Source organism: Anarhichas minor, unplaced genomic scaffold (assembly GCF_050575085.1).
Source record: "Anarhichas minor isolate MPS153535 unplaced genomic scaffold, ASM5057508v1 ptg000037l, whole genome shotgun sequence".
NCBI classification, from domain to species: Eukaryota; Metazoa; Chordata; class Actinopteri; order Perciformes; family Anarhichadidae; genus Anarhichas; species Anarhichas minor.
Genome location: NW_027466483.1, coordinates 2,515,875 through 2,540,729, shown reverse-complemented (window position 1 = coordinate 2,540,729; position 24,855 = coordinate 2,515,875). Strand labels below are relative to the sequence as shown.

Here is a 24,855-nt window from a genome sequence, read left to right as displayed (position 1 = left end):
GTTTAAACCATATTAATGCTGAACACCTTAAATATGCTCGTCCGAGGTTAGCTCCTCTCCTCGCTATTTGTTTTACTGGCTTCATGATTCACGGCTTGTTACCAGACTCAATGCTGTCTGTTCTCTTAGTGCCAGTCATTAAAAACAAAGCTGGTAAAGTATGTAGCCTAGAGAATTACAGGCCCATTGCTTTGGCCAGTGTACTGTCAAAAGTCCTAGAAAGAATCCTGCTGGACAGAATACATGACTTTATCACCTCCACAGATAACCAGTTCGGCTTTAAAGCCAAACATGGCACTGACTTGTGTATATATGCCTTAAAGGAAATTGTAAACAAATACAGAGGTCAAAACTCATCCGTTTTGATGTGTTTCATTGATGCCTCCAAAGCTTTTGATCGTGTTAATCATAGTAAGTTATTTTTTAAACTGAGCCAAAGAGGTGTCCCCACATACATTGTGAGAATTCTGGCTTACTAGTATGCGCAGCAGACTATGCAAGTAAAATGAGGTAAAAGTGTCTCAGCCCCATTTGCGGTTAGCAATGGTGTCCGACAAGGGGGAATTTTGTCCCCCAATTCTGTTTAATCTGTATATTGATGATCTGTCCAAGCAATTGAAAGCCTGTAATACTGGGTGCATGAATGGAAATACTCTGGTTAATCACATCATGTATGCAGATGATCTGGTGATCTTTAGTCCATCTAGCGCTGGTCTTCAGCAGCTCCTCACTATATGTACTGTGTATGGTGTGGAACATGACATCAAATACAACGCCAGTAAGAGTGCTATCCTGATCTGTCGAACTAAAGAGGAGAAATGTCTAAACTTCCCTGACTTCAAATTGTCTGACAATAATCTTGGTGTCTGTGGTGAAGTAAAATATCTTGGTCATTTTATAACAGAACACATGACCGATAACGATATTTCTAGGCAATGTCGTATGATGTATGCACAAGCAAACAAGTCTCTCACGCAAGTTTGGTATGTGTACAGATGGAGTGAAGATGTCTCTGTTCAGAGCATATTGTACATCACTCTACTGCACACTTGTGGTCAAACTACAAAAAAAAAGAGCTTACAGAGACTTCAAGTAGCTCAAGTTGTATCTCCACTCCCGCCCGGCGCCTCTCACCCTGGGCAACTCCGGAAAAGGACAAAGTCCAACCCCTCTCCAGGAGCTTGGTTCCAGAGCCAACACGGTGTGTGGAGGTGAGTCCAACTATTTCTAGCTGGTATCGCTCCACCTCCTGCACCAGCTCCGGCTCTTTCCCCGCTAGCGAGGTGACGTTCCACGTCCCTAGAGCTAGTCTATGCCGCCGGCGATCGGCATGCCCGGCCTCCCACCCGACCCGCCGCCCGGTCTGCATAGCACCCGACCCCGATGCTTGTCCCTGCGGGTGGTGGGTCCACAGGGTGGCTGCTCCATGGTGTTTATTCGGGCTGAGCCCGACCGGGCCCCATGGGCAAAGGCCCGGCCATCAGACGCTCGCCTACGAGCTCCCCTCCTGGGTCTGGCTCCGGGAGGGTGCCCCGGTTTACCTGGTCCGGGCGAGGTGGCTATAGTCCGTGGGCTAACTATCATAGGGGTCGTTTTGAACCGCTCTTAGTCTAGGCTCTCCCCTGAAACCTGTTTGCCTTGGGAGACCCTACCAGGGGCTAATGCCCCGGACAACATAGCTCCCAGGATCACTGAGCCACTCAAACTCCTCCACCACGATAAGGTGGCGATTCGCGGAGGAGCGAGATGGAGTAGTGCTAGTGAAATGTTTGTGGCTGCACGAGTCAATACTTTCCAAACTGTTTTAAGAAATCTCATGTATAAATTCATTTGTAGACTTAACGACTCTAAAAATGAGATCATAGTTGTTTTAACCAACATAAGGTTTAGCACCACACGCTACCGGTCCCAGCTGTGGCGACATTGGTACAGCTGTCTCTTTGTAAGGCATTGCCAATCCTCCGTACTTTTATTGTTTGTGTCTGTCTTTTTTATGCATTTGTCTCTATGGACCCTGAGTCTGAAATAAAGTCTATCTATCATTGTGCTTTTACGATGACACATTTCACCAACTTCAGTATAGTTTTATAGTCATTATTTCTGTCATTGGTTCTTTTTTCTTCCATTCCATCCATATCCATTTATTCTCAAAGAGTTATTAAAGCATCCATTCATCTTTTTCACACACTGTCAGTCACCCAACATTCACAACACAAGTCACTGACTCACAATCACTCTCTCATTGCCAAGGATAGGGTTTAAAATTCAACACATACATACATGTCAGCCAATGTTAACGACCAAGCTAATGACATTCCCATCAGCCTCCTGCACTTTGTGCTAACTATGTAACGAGTATAGTAAGGACCCAGGAGCAGTACGACAAACCCCAGAGACAGTTTGAATCAGAGCTTTATTTTCCTCTGGACACACAACAGGTAGAAAATCACAGGGAAACAGCGGCAGGATCTCGTGGTCGAGGACAGAAGGCTGAGTGAGTTACCGGGGCAGAGGCAAGGCGGGGTAGTCCAAAACAGGCAGGGTCGGCAACGGGGAATCAGTCCCAGGGTATATGCTGGAAGGTCTTGCATGGAAGCGGAGAACGATCTGGCAGTGAGTGTGTGTGAGACTGGGGTCTAAATAGTAGGTGCAGCAGAGTGAGCAGGTGAGAGTGATGAGCTGATGAGGTGGGTGTGACTAGCAGGTGCACTGAATGAGCTGATGAGGTGAGTGAGAGATAGAGTGACAGGATAGTAGTGGCAGAGCTGTGACAAACTAGCAGTAAACACATAGTAGAAATCTGCACGTTAGCATTGTCATTGCGAGCACATTGGCGTTGTCATTGTGATCATGTTAGCAATTAGCTCAAAGAGCCACTGTCTTAGTTCAGCCTCACTGCGCCGCTAGCATGGCTGTAGACTCTTCGTCTTGTTCCCTAACAATGTATGATGAACAATTAATAACACACTCTTCCCTCTTTCTCTGGAGATGCACCTTTCAGCTAACTCCAATGTCAACCCATAGATGCTCAGTGCAATTGTCGTAGTATAAAGAGTATAAAACTGGGAGGGTAGGTTGGACAAGTCATACAAACACAGGACTTTCACCCATTAGACCGCTGTTCGTGTCCCATGTGAAACCAAGAAAACAGTGACATATTTTACTGTAATTTTGTTATTCCGAGCGTAATTCCGGTCCGCTACGCCAGTTATGTAACAAAACAAATGTGCTTTTATTAACCCAAACCAGGATCTTATCATAAAACCTAACCAAAAAGTTCTGTTGCCTAAATCTAACCAGGTAAACCTAAACACTAAGTTAACCTACGTTCAAAGTTTATTTTGAAAAGAGACAGTATGCATGTAACCAGCAGAAACTGTACGTTTACTGTGAACACCGATGTTTATTTTGAAAAGGTACTATGCATGTAACAAGTAGAAACTGACACACCATCCCTGACAACCAAAAGAGTAGGAACACTGACCAAGCAACGGTATTTGACAAGTTACGAGTGAGTCTGTGTTGCTATATGAAATCTAAACTTCACTAATGTTAAAGCTGCTTCTGTCCCTTTTATGGACTAGCTGTCAACTACCAGCAATGTAAGCTGACTTGAATGTGCTGCAGCCCACTCAAGCTTCTTTAAGTGGATTTTGAAACACAGGGTTTAATGCAGTATTTCTCAAACTGTGGCCTCTCTAGTGGGGCGCAGGGGGAAATGCAGAATTTTTTTATTTCAAGAACTTTATTGAGAACTTCACATATTACAAAAGTACAAAGTACACGGACATAAAACTAAGTCATTAATAAATACATGGCGAAATGCCTGTTCTTTCGTGTAAATGTACGTTACGCCGTTAACAGGTTACGCTTGCGCATGCGCGACGGCCAAGATTCTTGGCAACTCACATGTGTAGTGTGCTTCCCTTCGCCACATCCTACCTCTGTGAGATCGGCTGTTCTGCTGTTGCCTCTCTCAAAACAAAATACAGATCTAAGCTCAACATTGAGCATGAATTGAGAGTGGCCATATCAAGTCTGCAACCCTGTTTTCAAAAGATTTGTAGTGGAAAGCAGCTCATTGCAGCCACAAAACTTGATGGCTCACACATATCTGTACTAATTTTGTTTAGTTTTTCACAGGTTGCACGTTATTGTTATCCTCCTTGAAAAGATATTCAGTGCAAAACAGGTTAATTGCAGCCACAATAAGCTATTTATTGCCAAATATTAGTTATTTTTTGCACAGATAGAACTTTATTTGCATTGTTCTAACAAAGCGATTGCACATTTTATTTGTTTTTGTCTGATGGAGCAATCTGGTTTACTTGAAAGTGATTGCAATTTTCTTTATTCTATTATTTGAAAAAGCACAGATGGAGGAGTCACAAAATGTTGTTATTTCAATAAAAATTCAACATGGAGCATTTTGTTACAATTTAGTTGGGGTGGTGGGGCATGTGAACACACATGAAGTGTGGCGTGACAGAAAAAGTTTGAGAACCACTGGTTTAATGAATGGAAACCAGTGTCTGCATTAGTAGCTCTATCGTGTGTTTTGGAATACAGTATTCAGATTGTATAACATCCCTCCTCTGAGCTGAAACTGAAGAGTAAAGTATACAGTGTGTCTCAGTGTAGGTGTGTGGAAGTGTGGGCTGACAGGCCACATGATGAACACACAGACGATGAGTAAGCACCTGGTTTCTGTGGAGGAGGCGATGAAAGATCAGTGGCGGGGATAATGCCGTGGAGATATGTTGAAGGTATCCTTATCACTAAGTCACCTCTTTACTTCTGACAACAGGCCGTCCCTTCATGGTTTGCCTCGTTCCTGCAGCGATTGGACGGTTGCATGAGTGATTTTATTGTGCTCATTGACACATCCCTGTGCAGAATTTTTCATGAGATAGTTGAGAGGAAAATGAAGACAGAGGACAGTTCCGTCTTCTACAGGTACGCTGCCTCTAAAATAATGGGAATCAGGGAGCACATCTCACATAACTCTGACAAAAAGAAACGCAAGCTCTTACCTGCTTTCATCTTACACAGTATCTGTCTTTGATTTATGGCATAGTGAGTTATTGAATTCAGAGGGCAGAGACCGTATATCAAACATACTCCTCATGATCTTTCAACATCACTTTGAGCTGAACAGAGCTGACTACAACAGCTGGACTGACAGGAACATTCATGACGTTAATCCTGCTGTTGGCTAATGTAAGTAGACACACAAAAGGTGACTAAGTGCCAGGTAGCAAACATACAGTCAACCTCAATTATTAATGGGGAACACTGGATGGGGTTAAAGGCTATAAGTACATATACTAATACAAGGGAAGATGCCATACTCTGATTTAAAGGTGCAGTGTGTAAGATGTGGTCAGATTTTTTGTTTCAAATATTCAAAAAATTGAATTAATGTTATGAACAGAATGTGAAGAGGTTACAGTGTTAAAGCCAGGCGGCAACCCCCGGTTCTGAAAAGTGAAGCCAATGTGTTAAAGCTGCATTCTCTGTAATGACCATCAGGGGGCGACTCCTCTGGTTGTATAGAAGTCTATGAGAAAATGACTCTACTTCTCTCTTGATTTATTACCTCAGTAAATATTGTAAACATGAGTTTATGGTCTCAATCTCTAGTTTCAAGTCTTCTTCAATACAGCATGATGTTCATTTAGTAAATTATGGTCCATTTAGAGTCAAACAGACCATAAAGCAGGGGATGCTTTAGGGCGGGGCTACATGGTGATTGACAGGTAGCTATCGGAACCGTAAACGGCGTCTCTACATCATTCCTCCCCTAAATACGGTCACTTCCATTCACTGGTTGCAAAAAAAAATAGTGGCGACGACCAAAATCCAAGATGGCGGCAGCCAAAATGCCAAACTCGAGGCTTCAAAACCACAGTTCATAAACCAATGGGTGATGTCACGGCGACTACATCCGCTTCTTATATACAGTTTATGGTTTACGTTAGGTCAAAGACGTCTATGTGTTGCATAGATATCTACTGATATTAGCATGCTAACCAGCTAGCCATGGCCCATCTTGTCTTGTAACGTAACCTTAAGTGGTTCTATTTCATTTTTAACACTAGCCTGACACTCCGGGCCAATCAGCTGGCTGGTCCTCCTGATGGTCAGTCCGAGCTTGGAGGACGGTAAAGAAAGGGCCAGCATTTGATCTGGTTCTGATTCATTAAAATAACTCCAGACTGTTTCCCCCTACCATTGCCTCATCAGTCCGCTAACTTATTACCCTCGCTACCAGTATTAGCTGCTAACTAACTAACTCACGGCTGCAATGTTGGGCTGAAAAAACATGCCTGCAGGCTAGTATTCAACCGCGGTGTTCCATTGGGAGGTGCAGTGACTTTAAACCAAGTGAGAGTAGAAAAGCTAGGAGTAAGGACAAGTCTATTTTTTAAGATTCTGGCAGTTTCACGGTATTTATTTTTTTCTTGACTGTGTTTTTATATAGGTTTATAGTGGCTTACTCTACTGTCAGGAGTACATAGAATATAAAAACATGTTAATGTCATCATGTATAAAGGCTTTGCTTACTATAGGGTGTGCCTATATGGTAAGACGTACCTTGAATCCAGTGTTTTAATCATTGCTCTGAGTCTTTCTCGACTGTCTGTAGCGGGACCATGTCCTTGCATAGATGGATCGTTATTGCGTTTGTAATGACGCTCCACCGCTTGCTTTTCTTGTCATATGCAGTGCCTTGAGCAAATGCCTCTTCAAGCGATATCTGACCCTTTGGCTTCACTGTTTCACTCGCGCTAACGTTAATGGTTTGGGCACTTCTGTCCTAAAGTCTGGAACAGCGGGTGATTCGACAATAACTCTGCAGACAGCCGGTGTACTGTTTGTTTGGTTTGTAGTGTGTAATAGGAAGGCACTGAGGACAGAAATTAGTGGCAGCGCAGCAATCACAGGCAGAGTCAGTATTGCAGGTTTTTAATCCACCAAACCTCAACCAACACAAAACAACAGAAAACGTAGCTCCTTCCAGAGCTCGATCAGTTAACTCTATAACTAAACTAAAACAGTCGGGCCGCTAGCCGACTTACCAGGCTCAAGCCTGTTCTCCTCTCGTCGTCTCCTCCTACTCCGTTTCTCCTGGCCTTTTGTTCCCCTCCCTGATGAGGAGATCCGGATCAGGTGTGTCTCTTCCCACACCTGATCTCAATGCTCTCATCAAGGAGAGGGTGGAGCCTTCTGGCAGGAATGTAGCAGCCAGCCACTACCCTGCCCCTCAGGCCCTTACACATCCCCCCCTTCAGTTCTGGCCTTGAAGGGGCGACCATTGTCCATAGGGCATCTCTTCGGGACAGAGCATCTGCATTCCCATGCTTGGCTCCCGATCTGTGATAGAGAAGTTAAACTCTTGCAAAGAGATGAACCATCTCCCTACCTTTGCATTGGTGTCTTTTTTATTGGCCATCCAGACCAGGGGAGCATGGTCGGTCACCAGAGTGAAGTGGCGTCCCCAGAGGCAATAACGAAGTCGCTCTAGTGCCCATTTGATGGCGAGAGCTTCCTTTTCAACAGTGGCATATCCTTGTTCCCTTGTGTTGAGCTTCCGACTGATGTAGATTATGGGATGCTCCTCACCTAGAACTTCCTGGCAGAGTACTGCCCCTATGCCCGCCATTGATGCATCCGTCTGAACGATCATCTCACAGCTGAAGTCTGGGGTCACCAATACTGGCTGTGAACTGAGGGCCCCCTTCAGGTCCTGAAAGGCCTGTTCCGCTTCTTCTGTCCACTTAACCCTGAGTGGCTATGAGGCTCTGGTCAAGTCTGTGAGGGGAGACGCTACAGCAGAGAAGTTTGGGATGAAGCGAGCATAGTATGAGGTCAGCCCTAAAAATGTCTTTACCTGGGCCTTGGTGGATGGGCGTGGCCAGCCCTGGATCACCTGGACCTTGCGGTCTTGTGGCCTCACATTGCCCCTCCCAATAGTGTAGCCCAGATATTCGGCTTCTTCCAGATCAAGCTTGCACTTTTTAGGGTTTGCTGTCAAGCCGGCCTTGTGGAGAGCTTCCAGGACTGCGGCCAGCCTTACCAGATGGCTGTCCCAGGAGTCACTGAATCACCACATCATCTATGTACGCAGCTGCATACTCCTGATGCGGCTTCAGGACCCTGTCCATCAGTCTCTGGAACGTGGCTGGGGCTCCATGCAGACCGAAGGGCAGCACAGTGTAATGATACAGGCCTGATGGAGTGGCGAAGGCCGTCTTTTCTCTTGAGGTTTCCGCCAGCGGTACCTGCCAATATCCCTTTGTCAGGTCCAGGGTGCTGATAAAACGGGCTTCCCTGAGGCGGTCGATCAGCTCATCTACCCTGGTCATAGGATAAGCATCAAACTTTGAAATTTCATTTAATTTCCTAAAGTCATTACAGAACCGGTTGGTGGTGTCTGGTTCAGGGACCAGGACAACCGGGCTGGTCCACTCACTGTAGGAATCACCCCTAGAGCCAACATTTTCTGGACCTCTTGCTCAATGACTGCCCTTTTTGCTTCGGGTATCCTGTAGGGGCGCAATTTTACCTTCTGACCTGGTTCGGTGTTAATGTGATGTTCCATCAAGGAGGTGCGCCCAGGTTGTGCCGAGAACACATCCAAATTCTGCTGAACCAGCTCCCTGGTTTGTTGTAGCTGTGCTTGTGATAAGCCAGGACCATATGCTACTTCAGTAACTTCACTGTCTGGAGAAGAAGACATCAGGGGAAACACCACACAGGAGCGTATCTCGGCTGTACCACTTTTTTAGCAGGTTAACATGGTAGATTTGGGAGGTTGACTGGGCGACTGGGAGGTTGACTGGGCCTACCTTCTCTGTCACCTCGTAGGGTCCTTGCCAGGAGGCCAAGAACTTATGATTAGTGGTGGGGATTAGGACCAGCACTTTATCCCCTGGTTGGAACTCCCGAGGTTGGGCCCCCCTGTTATACACTCGCCTTTGTGCTTCTTGGGCTTGAGCCATGTGTTCCCTCACCATTGGCCACACGTCCTTCATGTGAGCCTGCATCTTCTCCACATGTTCCACAAGGCTCCGATGGGGACTTGGTTGTTCCTCCCAGGCTTCTTTTGCTATGTCGAGGAGACCTCTGGGCTGTCTCCCATACAGCAGCTCAAAGGGGGAGAAGCCAGTGGATGCTTGAGGAACCTCCCTGATTGAGAACAAGACATAGGGCAGAAGCTGGTCCCAGTTACAACCATCTTGATCAACCACCTTCTTTAACATTGACTTCAACGTCTTGTTAAAACGTTCAACTAACCCATCAGTTTGTGGATGATAGACAGAGGTACGTAGCTGTTTTACCTTGAAGAGCCGGCAGAGGTCTTTCATTACCTTGGACATGAAGGGGGTGCCCTGGTCCGTCAGCATATCCTTGGGGATTCCAACTCTGCTGAACAAGTGAATTAGCTCCCGCGCAATTATTTTTGTTGTCATGTTCCTCAGGGGAATGGCCTCAGGGTACCTTGTTGCATAATCAAGTATAACCAGAATATACTGATGTCCCCTCGCGGATTTCGCCAGGGGCCCACCAAGTCCATAGCAATGCGGGAAAACGGCACATCAATAATAGGGAGAGGTATGAGGAGACTTTTAAAATTGGGCTTAGGGCTCATCTTTTGGCATTCCATGCAGGTACGACAATAGTCTTCTACTGCTCTTACCACGCCTGGCCAGTGGAATCTGCTTGCAATCCACTGCCTTGTCTTCTCAACCCCGAGGTGGGCCCCCATGACATGGCTGTGGGCTAGGTGCAACACTGTGGAAACATACTGTTTTGGGACAACCAACAAGTCCCTTCTCTGGCCTTCTGTCTCTTTAGTATAGTACAACAGTATATTTTTGATTGTAAAACAAGGGTAGGTTAGCTTACCCACACCTGGAGCTAGTTTCCCCTCTATTTCCATCACATTGCTGTGTGCCGGCAGCAGATTAGGGTCCTCCATCTGGGCCGTTCCGAACTGGCCCTTCAAACTTGGCAGCAAGGAGGCTTCATCCTCCCCACCATCTGTGCCTGGCCCCGACGGGAAGGCAAAAACCAAATTGTCTAGTGTCTCCTCTGTATTGGACCTCGGGTCATCCCTCCTTTCTTCAAGTGCAGTGCACACCACTTTAGGAGTATCCTGATGAGATGTACTGATTGGAGTAGGTTTTTTCTCACAGCTTTTCAATTTACAGCCAGACTTGGTTCTTGGTGGACTCCTTTGGTTGTCCTGCCTCAGCCGGTAATATAGTGGGCAATCCCGACCCACCAAGACAGGGGCCGGGAGAGAGGGAACCACCCCTACTTTCAGCTGACAGCTGCCTTTAACTGTAGTGAGCTTGATGACTCCTGTGGGATACTCTTTGGTGTCCCCATGTACGCAGGAGACTGGCACCATCTCACCAGGCCTTGATGGTTCCAGAAGATGGGGTTGGACGAGGGACACTACACTGCCAGAGTCTACCAGGGCTTCTGCATCTCCCCCATCTACTTTGACAGGTATCATATGGGCTGGTGAGTTTTCCTGCACCCAGCAGGAGATCTCCAGCTTGGGGTTTGGATTAAAATAACGACGGAAGTTGTCATACTTAAATCCGGAAGTTATGTGACAAATAAGTCAACGTTGACTTCTGGTTTCACACAGGACATGGACAGCGGCCTCCTGGGTGAAAGTTGATCCTGGGTTGATCCTGTGATAACTTAAGCCCCTTTTCACACAAAAATTGTTAACCCAGTGTTAACTTAAGCCCAGATACCATTCCACTGCACTTCTACCAGCCCTGGATTAAATGTCGGCTGGAACATGTGACAAATTTGGCAACTTTTCGCCCCGCGTTTATTCTATTTTGAGGGGATAACCCTGCAAACTCACCGCCAACCAGCGAGCCCTGGGCTAAAGTCTTAGCCCACTTCTGAATGTGCTTGTGTGAAAGCTTTCATAGAAGCAGGCTAACAGCTCACCAAGCCTGGAGCTGAATGCAGTGCATGTATCTCCTGTATACTGATGCAGTTTGCTTTCATATTAGAATGTGGAGTTATTATAACTTAGCTGGACATTCAATGTGTATAAAACTATAGAGTCGACAAAAAATGGTGAATGTTTGGATTTCACTTAGCATGCATAATACACCAGATGTAGTATCCAGTGGCACATACATGCTGACTCACACGTTTGCACAAAGAACCAAACTAACAAGGCAGTGCAAACAGAGGAGTCACAATATATGATCAAACCCTTTCGCAGGCTTTCTTTCTCTACCGTATGTCTAGCTGTAGACATAACGAACACAGATCCACTGCAGCACATACAGGCACTTTTCCACATTACATTAACAAAGCCCATTGTGTGTGTGATTAAGTAACCAGTTACCGTGGGGAAACACACATGGAGTCAGACTTATAATAAAACCGTCCGTAACTATAAAAAGAGGCCTAGTATGTGCAGTAAGAATGGCGTCAGCTGATGTCATTTTTCCAGGTATACTATCCAAAGCTCTGGTTTCTGTTAGGGAAGGACTGCTGAGTGCACCACGTCTTAAGTGTTTGACACTTTTATGAAAGATTAGGTCACCGTGTCCGGACTTGCTCGGTGTAGCCTTATGAATGTGCCATATTGTCAGCTCTGGTGGTTTATTTTATGCAAGTGGCCAAGAGAGTAGTCATTTCACTAAGTCACCTCCCTGTTGATTAACTGTTCTGGTCACATAGCAGGTATGCTGTTCTAGCACATCAGACCTCAATTTCTACCACACTATGTTATTGGCTTTTTCTTCCGTTTAAAAAGACGAACATCTCCCCAATCCAGAATCAACATACGGTATCTAAATCCTGGTGCGATGATTATGATAACTTGTCGTGCACCATCATCAAATCAAATTCCTCTTTCACCAATACTTTGGTCGATGAAAAGGCACCGTCACTGTCTGTATTTCCTGCGGAATGTGCTGTGGATTAATCCTTGATGTTGCCTCTAGTGCCACCATCTAAAACAACCACATACGCTTGTATATCTATCTCAGTGGAGCAACTCCTGGAAGTAGCGGCCCTCGTTTTCTCTTTCTTAGCTGCAGTTGGCGTGACACACGCTGTCTACCGGGGTACAGAACCGTCCCTTTTCAGCCTGAGGTGAAGAGAGAAATCGTTATTTGAACTTGCATGATTTATTAATTCTGTTTGACAGTGCTGGAGGGCACAATACATTTTCAGAGGGAAGCTGGTGAACATGTTGCTATTAGTCAAAGATGGATTTATTTGCAGATACGTTTTATCACTTGGCACGGGTTATAGAGTAAGTGTTTGTGATTAGACTCATGTCTTTTAATCATGTGGCTGTATCACACTCCGGTCTATTGTAGCTTGCTTCAATGGATATATAATGCCAACAATTGCTTTAATTTTTCCTTTAGTTTGTAGCGACGGTTCTTGAGCGTGCTCCTCATTTATCTTGCTCGTCTGCCCTCAGGCTCTGTCTCTCACTCCATTCCCCGGCATCTCCTCTTCACCCCCCCGTCTGCTCTGACAGAGATTCATGCATTAAAGCCTCAGCTACGCCTCTTGAATACCAACCCAACTCCAGCATTGTGAGAACAGTGTTGGGGGGGTTCTGCACGGCGTTCCCCTGTGAGTAAGCAGCACTTTACTTTACGGGACAGACTGCTCCTCCACTGATGGGGCTCATTAACCATTCTCATGCCACTGCTCTACAACTAAGAGGCCGATATGGCATGACCCCCCCCTGTCTCTGTGTTTTCTCCTGTCTTCCCCATCGGCCCTCATTGAAGCAGTCACGGTTCCACTGGAGAAAGAAGCAATCAATATCATCACAGCAGCCAGAGCTCTCCTTACCCTTGGTGTGTGTGTGTGTAATGCAGAGTTAGCCCCAGTGCCTCCAGTGAGCCGTACTGGTCATAAAGATGAATAACAGCTGACTTTGCTGCTATGGTAACCTCTCCAGAGTTCCTCCCGCCCTCTCCCCTTCACGTGTCTACGTTGTGTTCTCTAGAGGGGCGGAGTCAGCGTGGACTGAGCGGACTAAAGCTCCATCAGTAAGCGGTGCAGTCCGCCTCCCGATTCAGAAAAAAATACGATATTTAAGACATGCAATGCTAATAACTCACGAACAATACATTTGTACTGACTTCGGTTATGCTTGATTTACAGTATGCTTGACGCATTTCGCCAGTGTCACATCCAGTATTTTCTGTCTATGTGGAGGTGGACGGGCAGCAGCCATGCTTAAACCATGCTGCTGATGTCATGTGATACACTGCTCCTTACACTTTGGGAGAATATCTGTTTTTTTGTGAGGAGAAACTCTCATGGAGTAAAAGATCCAGACGTTTCCTCGTCACGGTTCCACGTCAGGTCTGTGCGACCGTAAGCATAGTTGGGGCTTTCTACTCCCACGTTGATGTGTACAAGGCCATCTGCAGCACCACCGAGCGCGTAGTAGTCCTGTGTATTTCATTTAAGTTGTTCCATTTTGTGTTTCGTGGTAACTGTATTATGTAAAGCATATTTTAATAATATAATCAAATGTAATGCTTTAAGGTTCAGTCTGTAGTGATATACGGCAACATTTCCATCCCGTCATGGTCTGCGTGATCCACATTAACATGTGTAGGGTTGCATGTAGAGGTCTAATCAGCCAGAGTAAGTGGGAACACCTGTGTGGGCGTACAGGCTCTGAAATGTTAAGCACCAATGGTTATGTTTAAAGTATGGCGATCAGTTCAAATAGGCTACGGTGATGTGCCTCTGGCTCCCTCAGACTCTCTGAGTGCTGTGGCCTCGGCTTCAGTTTCCTGCTGACTGAAATCCTTTCTTCTCTCCTCTTTCTGTGTTGCAGTGGAAAGAGAGCTGGTTCAGAAGAGGACCTTCACCCGATGGATGAACCTACATTTAGAAAAGGTTTGTTGACAGCTTCGTGAAACGGTGGCTGCAGAAAATACACCGAGAGGAACAACCTCAATCACGGTCTCCACACTCCGTAATTAGAGAGCTGCTCGCTGAGCTTTCATGCAGCCCCTGGGTGGGCATGGCAGGGTGTTTTACGGGCGAGGGTAGCAGACTGTATCGTGAAGCTGGGATCGCCCCGCTCACTGTATGAGTTTTACAATGTGGCTGTATATAAAATGACAGTTGCAGTCTCTCCGACTCACTCTTATGAATTATGCATGTGGTTGTGTGGAACTGCCTGTGCGCAGCAATTCAAGTTTCATCAGGCTTTAAAGTGTTAATCTGAGACGGTGAGACGTTACAGCTCTAGCTAGCCCAGGGTGGTCGTTCTCCTCCCCAAACCACCCAGCAGGCTGCTGTATGGGAACAATGGCTGGGTGGAGGAGGGGCCCCTCCTCTGCTGCCCGGAGCTTTGAGCCACATACAGGAGAAATGCTCCGAGGGACCCGAGGAGGATCCTGTCAATGAGAGGGACTAGAAATTAGATTGGTTGGTTGGGTGGAGGCCCAAATGGGGGACACAAGTATATACAAAGTGATTGATTAATTAGAAATAAACAAATTACAGAACCATCATAGAAACATTATTTTGTCAAATAAGTAAATAATACATACATATTTATATGTATATGTATATATTTTCTAACATTTATTTAAGAGCTTCATGATAAATACATTTTTACACCATTTTATTTATACAGCCCAAAAGGCATGAGGGGACTTTACAATCTGTTCAGGACTACGATACTTTCTGTCCTTAGACCCTTGATTCATACAGAAAAAGCCTTTAATGGGGAAAGATTGGGAGAAACATCCCTTATGTGCATCTACCTCCACCTTAATGTCACACACACACACACACTATATCAAATGCCTGCCGCGGCAACCTCCACCAGAGCCTTACGTCACTGTGTTTACACTGACATGCCGGTCTTTGCTTTTGTCCCGTCCCCCCCCCTCCAAAAAGGGGTGAGTCCGGGTGAGCCGAGAGTCTGAGAGCGTCTGATCAAATCTTTTGTTTTCTCTCGCACAATGAGCCTCTTTGCTCTTACCCATTGTTTGGCCCTGCATCAAATCTCTGACCCACTAATTAACAATCATACATTTGTCTTCTGTCGTCTTGGAAAGTTCCAGTCACTTCACTCCCCCCCCCACACTATTCACCCGTTCACCGTGTTCAGACAAGTTCACAAATGCCTGAGTTAGTAATAAGTCGTTGTGATGACAGGGCTGAGTGTTGGCTCAGGCAGTGCACACGGTGGGTTACTGCTGCTGTCTTTAGAGTGAACATCTCTGCATGCCCTTATTGTTACCGTATAGATGAGTGCTGTTTGGAGAGCTGTTCAGTTCCATCCAATGTGTTGAATTAAAAGGAGTAATCGGCACCTTTTTATGTGGCTGTCCAGTCAGTGTTGATGGTAAATGTAGTCAATTGAATCAATAAATTCCTCAGCGCACGCAGCATTGACCCAGAGAAGTGATTCTGTCCAACATTGCTTCTATACGCCCCACTTTCATTGGTCCTGAGGAGCTGCAGCATTTATTTGTGCACAAACTGCACAATCTAGAGCACACCCGGTGGTTACCAAGAGAAATCCAAGCAGAAATAGTTTGTAGTTCTTCCTTGCTTCCAACTACGGCAGTCAAATCAAATGACTGCGCTGGATGCAGGTACAACAAATTTTTGCATCTGTGAACTCCCCTTTCTGGGTCAAAGTAGCGTGCACTGAGGAATGAATTGGTGCATAGTGGACTACATTTACCATGAACACTGACATATTTTCCCTCTAAAGCTCCAGGGTGTGTTTGGGAGGACCGATGGCACACTGTTGGATCTGAACTCTGACTGTGCCCTTTATGTTCTGAGATGATGCATTTGTACTTTCTTCAGATTTGAGTCCATCTTTAATGCCTCTTGGTTGCATTTACAGGTTTTTTGGGGGGGTGGGGGTGAATATCGAAATGTCCAAGACATATACAGTGTAATGGTGTCAAAAACTGTGACGGTTAATGGTATCCAATTTATGAACTATTCTATATTCTATCAAGGGCTGCAACTACAGATTATTTTCATTATTAATCAATTTGCACAAATAAACAAACAAAGATATTCATATAACTGTCATGTATGATGAAGAAAAACATCCAATCCACACATTTAAAAAGCAAATATTACATTTTTGATGATCACAAGAGTTGCAGATATTTTCTTTTTTGAATCTACTATTTGATAAATCAACTAGTCATTCAGCTCTAACTCTCTCTCTTTCACTTTTCTTTCCCTCCATTTTCAGTGTGACCCGCCCATTGAGGTCCATGACCTTTTCCGGGACATACAGGATGGGCACATCCTCATGGCCCTGCTGGAAGAACTCTCCGGCTGCAAGCTGGTCAGTGTGAGAACTGTACAGTGCCGCAGCTGTACTGGCATTAAGAGTTGTGTTGGTTGGCAGTTTTTATATTGTTCAATAATACTTTTCTCATTCCTAATGATCCTCCAGCTTCACGGGTTCAAGAGGTCCTCCCATCGTATTTTCAGACTCAACAACATCGCCAAGGTCCTGTCTTTCCTGGAGGAGAGAAACGTGAGTACCGCAACAGGTAGCGTGAAGACATGTCCACCTACCGCTTGTTGATTGACACATGCGTACGTGTGTCCTCAGGTGAAGCTAGTCAGTATCGATGCAGCCGACGTCGCTGATGGAAACTCCTCCATTGTCTTGGGACTGATCTGGAACATCATCCTCTTCTTCCAGGTAAGCTCACTCTCCCTGCCAATTCTTTTGATCTATCCTACTATCTAATGCCTCTTCATCCGCTCCCCTCTGTACTTTGAGTTCCCTCCTTTCCTTTCCCTTTTTTTCACTCAAAATGAGGTCAAGAGTAAGAATGAAGTGGCTGCTTCACAGCCTTTGGACTTTCCATTCACAAAAGCCTATCGAAGAGCAGTTCACTGGGTGGTTTATGTGAAACACACTGCGGTTCAATGCCTTGGACGGACACTATGAGGGAACAATTATCTCTGCAGTTCACACAGACTGTCCTCTAATTCTGGAAGCACTCAACTCTCTGGAGCTGTCTACACTGCCTGTTCTGAGCTGGGAGGAGCGGGAGTAATGTGCACGATACCCTGATCTTCTTTCGTAGTGATGGGCAAAGCAGTTCTTTTCAGTGTACCAAATCATTCAAATCAGTTCAAAAACAAGATGAATCAAAAGTGTTGGAGCTATTTATTTGATATTGTATTTTGTTATTTCATTTATAAGTAGTATTGTTTAATTATTGTAGATGTTTTATATATTAAGATTATTTTTCTCTTTAATAGTAATTTGTTGAGTTATATTGTTTTTTGGGTAATTACTGTGGGCACCTGTTGCTATATATATGAGTAGAAGGATAGGACCAGCATGCACCGGGGTGGGCGTATAGTTTTTACCAGCATATCACATCACAGGAGAGACAGCACGACAGGAGTTTTGTTAGTTCGTTTGTTTGTTCGTTTGTTTGCTTTATTCAATAAACACAAAAATCGGAATCCTGCATGGACAATCCACTCTCTTCTGGCTGCGTAAAAATACCGACCACGGTGCATCAGTGGCGTTTGAGTATTGTTTGTTTAAGTTGGATGAAGTTGACAAATGGCCACTACAAAAAGGTTTGTTCAATGCTTGGCTGGAGAACTGATGTGTAACATTACCACGGTGTCCAGTTAGGATGAACCTAGCTACTGTAAGCCTTGCCTTTATCAGTTAGCCCCAAGTCTCAAGTCTTTGAGTGAGAGTCCTAGTCAAGTCTCAAGTCTTTGAGTGAGAGTCCAAGTCAAGTCTCAAGTCTTTGAGTGAGAGTCCTAGTCAAGACTCAAGTCTTTGAGTGAGAGTCCTAGTCAAGACATAAGTCCTTGAGCTGGTGCCAAAGTCAAGTCTTAAGTCCTTGAGCTGGTGCCAAACTCAAGTCTTAAGTCTTTGTGTTATTTCCAAGTCAAGTCTTGTCCTTGAGCTCGTGTCCAGGTCAAGTCTCAAGTCGAGTCAGCTCGTCAGACATTTTTATTAATGTTAATGCGACTAAAAGATAAAGATTTTCCAGAGTCTTGAATCTTAAGTCCGAGATTTCAATTTAGTTAAACCCTCGCCTACTTGTGAATGGCCACGTGACTTCTGTCTGCTGCAAATCATTTGGAGGAACGCTTTCTTGTGTTTTATCCACTTATCTGGCAAAATCTTTGTCTTAGCAAGCCAAGTTATTGCTTGTTAATGGTTAAAGTCTGGCATCTTAACACGTTGGAATCATGATCACGATTGACCCATGTCTACGCTGTGGTCTTATGTAGTCATGTGACTTCTTAAAGGACTCTGTTCAGGTTTCACGTAGAGGTACCTGTCTAACACTGTCGCTTAGCTGTTATGTTTTGCTGTGGAATAAATCGAGAAGAGTGGAGGGATGTTCTTTAGTGCTATGATATTGCATACAACAAAATTCTGGTAACTGTGCTTTTAACATCTTAGGATGCCAGATTTGAAGCTGTTAGGGATCAACCTCTTGATGTGTGGAGATATAAATATCCTGCATGATAACACGTCCAAGACACTGACTACTTTTGGCCAACTGGTTTTCAATACAGTCTATTATGCAGGCTTTCAGTTCTGAATTTGTTTTCTTAAAGTCTGACATCATCACGGTTACTTTCTCAGACTTTAGAAAGCTCCTTCAAAGACATTACGTGACTGTTTTCACAGACTAACCGTGACAAGTAAACTGAATTCCATCTCCAAGGTCTATCAACAGATGCAGCACTGAACTGATCCTCTGAGTGTTTTGAGGGCTTTGATTCTCACATATCTCTCGTCATCTGTTGAACTGATTACATCGTATATCATTGTTTCTATGGTAACCATGGTGTAATAAATCCTGATATTGATGGGACTTTAACCTGTTTGTTGTCTTTTCCAAGAATCTTGAATCAGAACATATTCTATTTCATACCTGGGACAGTTTCTAACACTGTTTGGTTTTTCTGGGCCAATCCCACTCTTCAGTAGGGAACTATGTATAAAGCACTCTGTCAGCATAAAGCACTTGGGTAAATAATCCAACTCACTGTCTCCTCCCAGATTAAGGAGTTTACTGGGAACATCAGGAGCCAGTTCCCCTCTTCCTCCAGCCTTTCGTCCATCCCCACTAGCTCTGACTCCGACACGTCCTACTGCAGCATGCCGTCAGATGAGAGACAGTCGGCATCCACGGCCATGCGAGAACACAGCAAGGCCATCAAAAAGCTGCTACAGTGGGTGCAGAAGCGAACACGCAAGTGAGTGTATTTTAATAAAGACTGTTGAATAAAGTCCTAGAAGTCTGAAAAAAACAAACAATTTCTTAGTGTTGTGTTGGCTTTTATTTCTGGTGAATATACGGTACATACCAATGGACAGCAAGCAAAACAGTAAGAAGGGACAAGCAATGTTTTGTTTGGCGGTCTTTCTGGACTGACCCTGTCCACTTGATATGTCCCGTCATAGGTATAGTGTGGCAGTGAAGGACTTTGGGAAGAGCTGGACAAGTGGTCTGGCCTTCTTGGCTGTCATTAAGTCCATTGACCCCAGCCTGGTGGACATGAGGAAGGCACTGCTGAGGACCGCCAAGGAGAATCTGGAGGACGGCTTCAGAATAGCCCACTACAGCCTGGGTATCCCACGCTTACTGGAGCCTGAGGGTAAAGAAAAAGACTATTTTACTAGGGTTGTGTACTAGCAAGAATCCATCCATCCATCCATTTTCCTCCGCTTATCCGGGGTCGGGTCGCGGTGGCAACAGGCCAAGCAGGCTGACCCAGACTTCCCTCTCACCGGCAACATGTTCCAGCTCATTCTGGGGGATCCCGAGGCGTTCCCAGGCCAGCTGGGAGATGTAATCCCTCCAGCGTGTTCTGGGTCTTCCCCGGGGTCTGTTCCCAGCAAGAATCTTCTAATACAATACGTATCACGATACAAGGGGTCCGATTCAATATATCCCAAAACTGTAAGCAAGGCGATTTCTGCATTTATTTCATTAATTTATTGTGATTTCTTTTAAATAACATTTTTGTGAAAACTGGCACCAGGACACACCACCATATGCATGACATCTGAGTTAAAAAAAAGTTTACTTTTTATGCAATTAAGTTACTTTTTTATGCAATCGGAACAGTGGGATCTACCATAGCATTCATTACAGTCCCTGTAACATCCAACACCATAGCACTACCTTTGGTGCAATCTGAGCCACTGTCTGTCACCAATCTTTGCATGTAAACTATTAATGAAAAATCAATACTATATATAATAATATAATATTCATGCCATGGTTTTAGTGTTGGTACTCTTAGCAAAAAAGTCCTCCAGTAACTCTTTCCTACTATTATTATTATATGGCTATTTAACAACTTTTTCTCTCTTTAAATTGACCTTTAGAAATCCGTTAAAATTGTCTTAGTGTTATTTGCTTACCACGTGTGAGCAATACTGCCACACTTACTGACTATATGTAGCCCCTTTCACACTATGTAACATTGCTAGCTTCATTGATCTAATTACGTTCTGCTCATTATGGATAGAACTGCAGAGCTTGTGCAGTGGCCGTCTCTGACCCGCAGTGTTGAATAACCCCGGCTGACCGCTGAGAAGTTTAGCCATATACATGGTTCTTTATGAAACTGACCGGGCATACCTAGACTGTTGGTAAATAATGGAAACCAGAAAGTTTTCCTTTTTGTACCAAGCAGCAAATGTGTTTCCGATTTGACTGGTTCGCATGTGCACATCGCAATGTCGATGCTGAAATAATATATCCTGCAGCCCTTTTCAGACTGTTGTGTTATAAAGTGTGTGTCATAACTGTTGGGAGGAAGCTTAAATATCATGGGGGTCTTTATGTAAAATACCACTGTGATAATTGTAAATTGTTTATCTTCCCATGCTCAGATGTGACTATCAATGCACCAGATGAGCAATCCATCATGACGTATGTGTCACAGTTCCTGGAGCACTTCCCTGGCATAGAGGAAGTAAGAATCCTTTCTTATGGCCTTTACACACCGGGGGCTTTATTTTCCCTTTGATTAAATCTCAATATATTTTCTCAACTGGTGTTTTTGTCATGAATACGTTCTCACAGAATGCAAGTTTTTCCGCATTTCTTTGCTGTTTAATCGTCACGCCCCGAATGTAAAGGCCTTTACAGAGCATGGAGGATATGTGTCAGTCAGATTTTGACAAAACAATAATCTCTGATGGTGAGCACAGAGACATTTCTGCCAACTTTTGTGTTTCTCTCTCAGCCGGAGGAGCCCGTCCAGCTGATCGAACGAAGTTTCTCCATGAGCCGACTGAACTTCCACGACAGTGACTCCAACCACATAAGGAATAGCATCCACCGAAGCAGAGTGAAGGAGAGGTCCTACATGTTCCAGAGGCTCTGTACCCAACCGCCACCCAAAATCTTAATTTCCTCTGTGTCAGAGGATCGGAGCGCCATGTCACCCCCCTTTAGGCCGGCTGCAGCTCGCTCGTGGTCCAGTGAAGACATCTTAGCAGATCCCCCCCACATGGAAGACATCTCCAGCAGTGCGGTTGAAGACCCCAAGGGATCTGCTAGTGAGGTCCCTAACAACTCAACCTCTAACTCCCCACAATTGTCTTACACTCACTCGCCCACAGGCTCATCAATGCCTGACTCTGTAACCACTGAGTCAATAATTGGCGACTCGGCAATCAGCTCACCGGACTCCTGGGTGGAGAGCGAGTTTGGGGTGATGCCAGAGAAGTTTTGTGAAAGCCGAAGTGACAGTTCTTTGTGTGACAGTGGAACAGCCTGGGATGTGTATCGTGCCACCCCTGTGGAGGTCACTACTGTTGATGAAGGATGTGTCCTATCCATGGAGGATAGAGCCCCTGATGAGCAGGCTATTACTGAGTCGTATATCGATGAAGGAATTTACTCACTGAGCTCATTGGAGAGCACCCAGGAGAAAAGTCAAGGGCATTTTGAGAAAAAACTAACGGAAGTAGTGAAAGAGAAAGAGGTGAACCTTGAGAAGTACAACCAGGACATAGCGCTAGAACAGATACCTGATCATAGCAAAGCTGAGATTACAGAAGAAGTAGAGTCTAAACAGACCGATGCAAGTCAGAGCAGAGAGCAAAAACCTTCTTTAGGACTGTGCAATGCAGAGGAACTGACCAACTCAGGGGGGGAAAATCTCTATGAAACTGATCAATCTAACCAATCGCAACTAAACAAAACCAGTGTTGAAGAGAGAACTGCGGTCTTCATTGGGGGTGCAAGGGACCTGAAAGAACAAATTGCTGGTCAAACTGAAAGTCAGAATGAGAGAGATAACTGTGAGGAGTTTGAAGTGGAAACTGGATATCAGGAAAAAGACTCTTTGTCCGAGGTGACAAGAGGGGAGTCAAGAGAAGAGTCTGTGATTTTAAAGGAAAGGGGTGACGATGTTGAAGAAACACAAGATGAAGCAAGTGAAGGAGTTCTAAGAGATGACCTACATGCTCAAGAAAGCTTTAGCTCAGAGACACATCCAACCAACCAAGACAGAGCTTCAGAAACAAGTCTGGACCCAAGCCCTGGCATAAATGTCCCTCTGATCTCTGCTTCCAGTGAGCCAGAAGAACAGGACGCAGAGGGAATATGTGACCCAGAAAGACAAGCTCATGTTGGGCACGATGATGTACATCAGCCAGAGGGAACTGACACAGATGTCAACTGCCCTCAAAATCCACATGAATTGAGCAGTGACTCCAATGACTATGTTGAGATTCCATCCTGTCTGGTATCAGAACATGATAAATCAACAGCTTCAGAACAAATAAATGACATAGAAAGCAGACATTTGGATGAACATGACACCAGCAGATCACTGAATTCAGACATAAGCGAGCCGGACACGAGAGGTAAAATGGCTATAAGTGAAGCCAAACAGGAATGTGAGAGTCCCCACCATCACTCTCAGACAGGTAAAACTGAGAAGGACTCGACTTCTCAGACTTCCTCTACGGATGCTACATCTCAACCTGTGAATACTGAGCAGGAAATAGATTCAACTGATCAACAGGATGGACACAAGAGTTATACAGACATTGATCAAAGTCCTCACACAGAGGATGTAGTTGGTGACTCCATCGAACCCATGGATCTGTTCTACCCTGACAAAGAGGAGTCCATGTTTGTAGAGCCACCCGATACTGAAATGCAGAGTTGGCCTTCAGTTTTGAGTGTATCTGCTCTCCAGCCAGCTCCTGCTTCAGAGACTCAACCTGACCAACCCCTCAGCCTGCTGGGTGAAGACTTCAGGAATGGAGTGGATTCGATACAAGAGAATGACAAGGTAAATGTGTTTATTCAGCAGCACCTCTGTACAATCAGACATTTCGGTTTTTACATGAGCTTGTGCTTTTAAACAGTTGTTAGTATTTCTGTTTAGCTGCAGTGCAGTTCTGGGGATATCTAGGAATGGCAATGTTGGTAGGTCGTCTGGACAATCCACCACTTTGGTCCAGGCTGAAATTTCTTGCCATGAAATTTTACACAAATGTTCCGTGACTTTTTTTTTGCACCACCATTAAGTTGATATTTTTGATTTTGAGTGAATCTCCCAACAACTTTTGGATTGATTGACATGAAATGTGGTAGAGATGATCCTTCCTGATCCTCTGACATCTCATCTAGCACCACTATCAGGTCAAGATGTCAATTTGTCCAATACTTTGTTAAACTAATGACATTCCCATCAGTCTCAGCTATGGCCTACTTTTATTGAAATCTTATTTTTAGGGGTCTATACTCAGCTGGACTTTGTGTTTACTGCTAATTATTTGCAATTTGACAATATTTTACACTGAAAAATCAGTCAAACTAAAGAAGAAATGAAAATTAGTATACAGCTGCTCAAAAAATTACAACACATATAGATTTAAATTTTTATCACAGTGCTATCCGATCGGTACTCTGTTTCGGCCGATACGCAAGTTCAGGTATTGGAATCCGTATCTGGAAGGAAAGATTGGTATCGGAACATCTCTACTAATTAGCACATGTTTGCATGAGAATGCACTAAACTAAGAGGGTGAGTATGGTAAACCATACCTGTTAAACATCAGAATATGGACTGACTATTACAAATTGAACATATACAAGTACCTTATTTTCAAACCCTGAAAAGATTGATTAACATAAAAGAGAGAAAACCTGCACATCCTCACATTTAAAAACCTGGAACGAGTGAATGTTTTGCGATTTTACTTCAACACAAGTCTTAGTCTTCTGGGTAGCTTTGCTGTGTTTTTTTCCATTCAGTGTAAACTAAGTGTTGTCTTAGAAAACACTGCCTTCCAGTCGGTCTGCCTGTCTGTGTATGTGTGTGTCTAATGTCCAACTGCCCAAACAGGCACATGAAGCAATGTGACATGTCACACTTCCACAATATCTCACCTAATGACCAGAAGACCTGCTGGCATTTATCGTGCAGTCATAGTCTGTTCCTCTGATGCTCTGTGAAACCCTGTCACTGTGATGTACTCACGCTAATGTTCACTGTTATTTTGAATTATTTATTGGAAAAAACTACATATTCAGAGTCAAACCCACAGTGAATACTGCCTGAAAACATAACTACCAGCTATGAGCACTGGTGAGATATCATTGCAATTCACAGAAATAGGGAAATGATCTAAACTCCAGTTTGAGCCATTCGTGTCCAACGTTTTCTGTGTTCCTCTTTTACTAGATTAACGTCCCTTCATTTTCAACAAATACAGGTTCAATCATTAAAGATGTCACACTGTGATAGATTGTGGTAAAAATTGAACTGGATGTGGATTTTGTTTGCAAT

The 24,855-nt window shown here is 44.6% G+C and overlaps 1 protein-coding gene across 1 annotated transcript in view; it reads left to right on the top strand.

The window, feature by feature from the left end:
- The window catches only part of clmna (calmin a), a 51,063-nt gene that overhangs the window by 21,970 nt on the left and 4,238 nt on the right, over nucleotides 1-24,855 (top strand). The window contains exons 2-10 of the mRNA XM_076106984.1: nucleotides 13,871-13,932; nucleotides 16,274-16,369; nucleotides 16,481-16,564; nucleotides 16,643-16,735; nucleotides 19,088-19,284; nucleotides 19,493-19,686; nucleotides 20,933-21,015; nucleotides 21,289-22,938; nucleotides 22,993-23,352. Of these exons, the coding sequence (XP_075963099.1) occupies nucleotides 13,871-13,932; nucleotides 16,274-16,369; nucleotides 16,481-16,564; nucleotides 16,643-16,735; nucleotides 19,088-19,284; nucleotides 19,493-19,686; nucleotides 20,933-21,015; nucleotides 21,289-22,938; nucleotides 22,993-23,352 (2,819 nt within the window). The remainder of the gene's footprint in view (nucleotides 1-13,870; nucleotides 13,933-16,273; nucleotides 16,370-16,480; nucleotides 16,565-16,642; nucleotides 16,736-19,087; nucleotides 19,285-19,492; nucleotides 19,687-20,932; nucleotides 21,016-21,288; nucleotides 22,939-22,992; nucleotides 23,353-24,855) is intronic.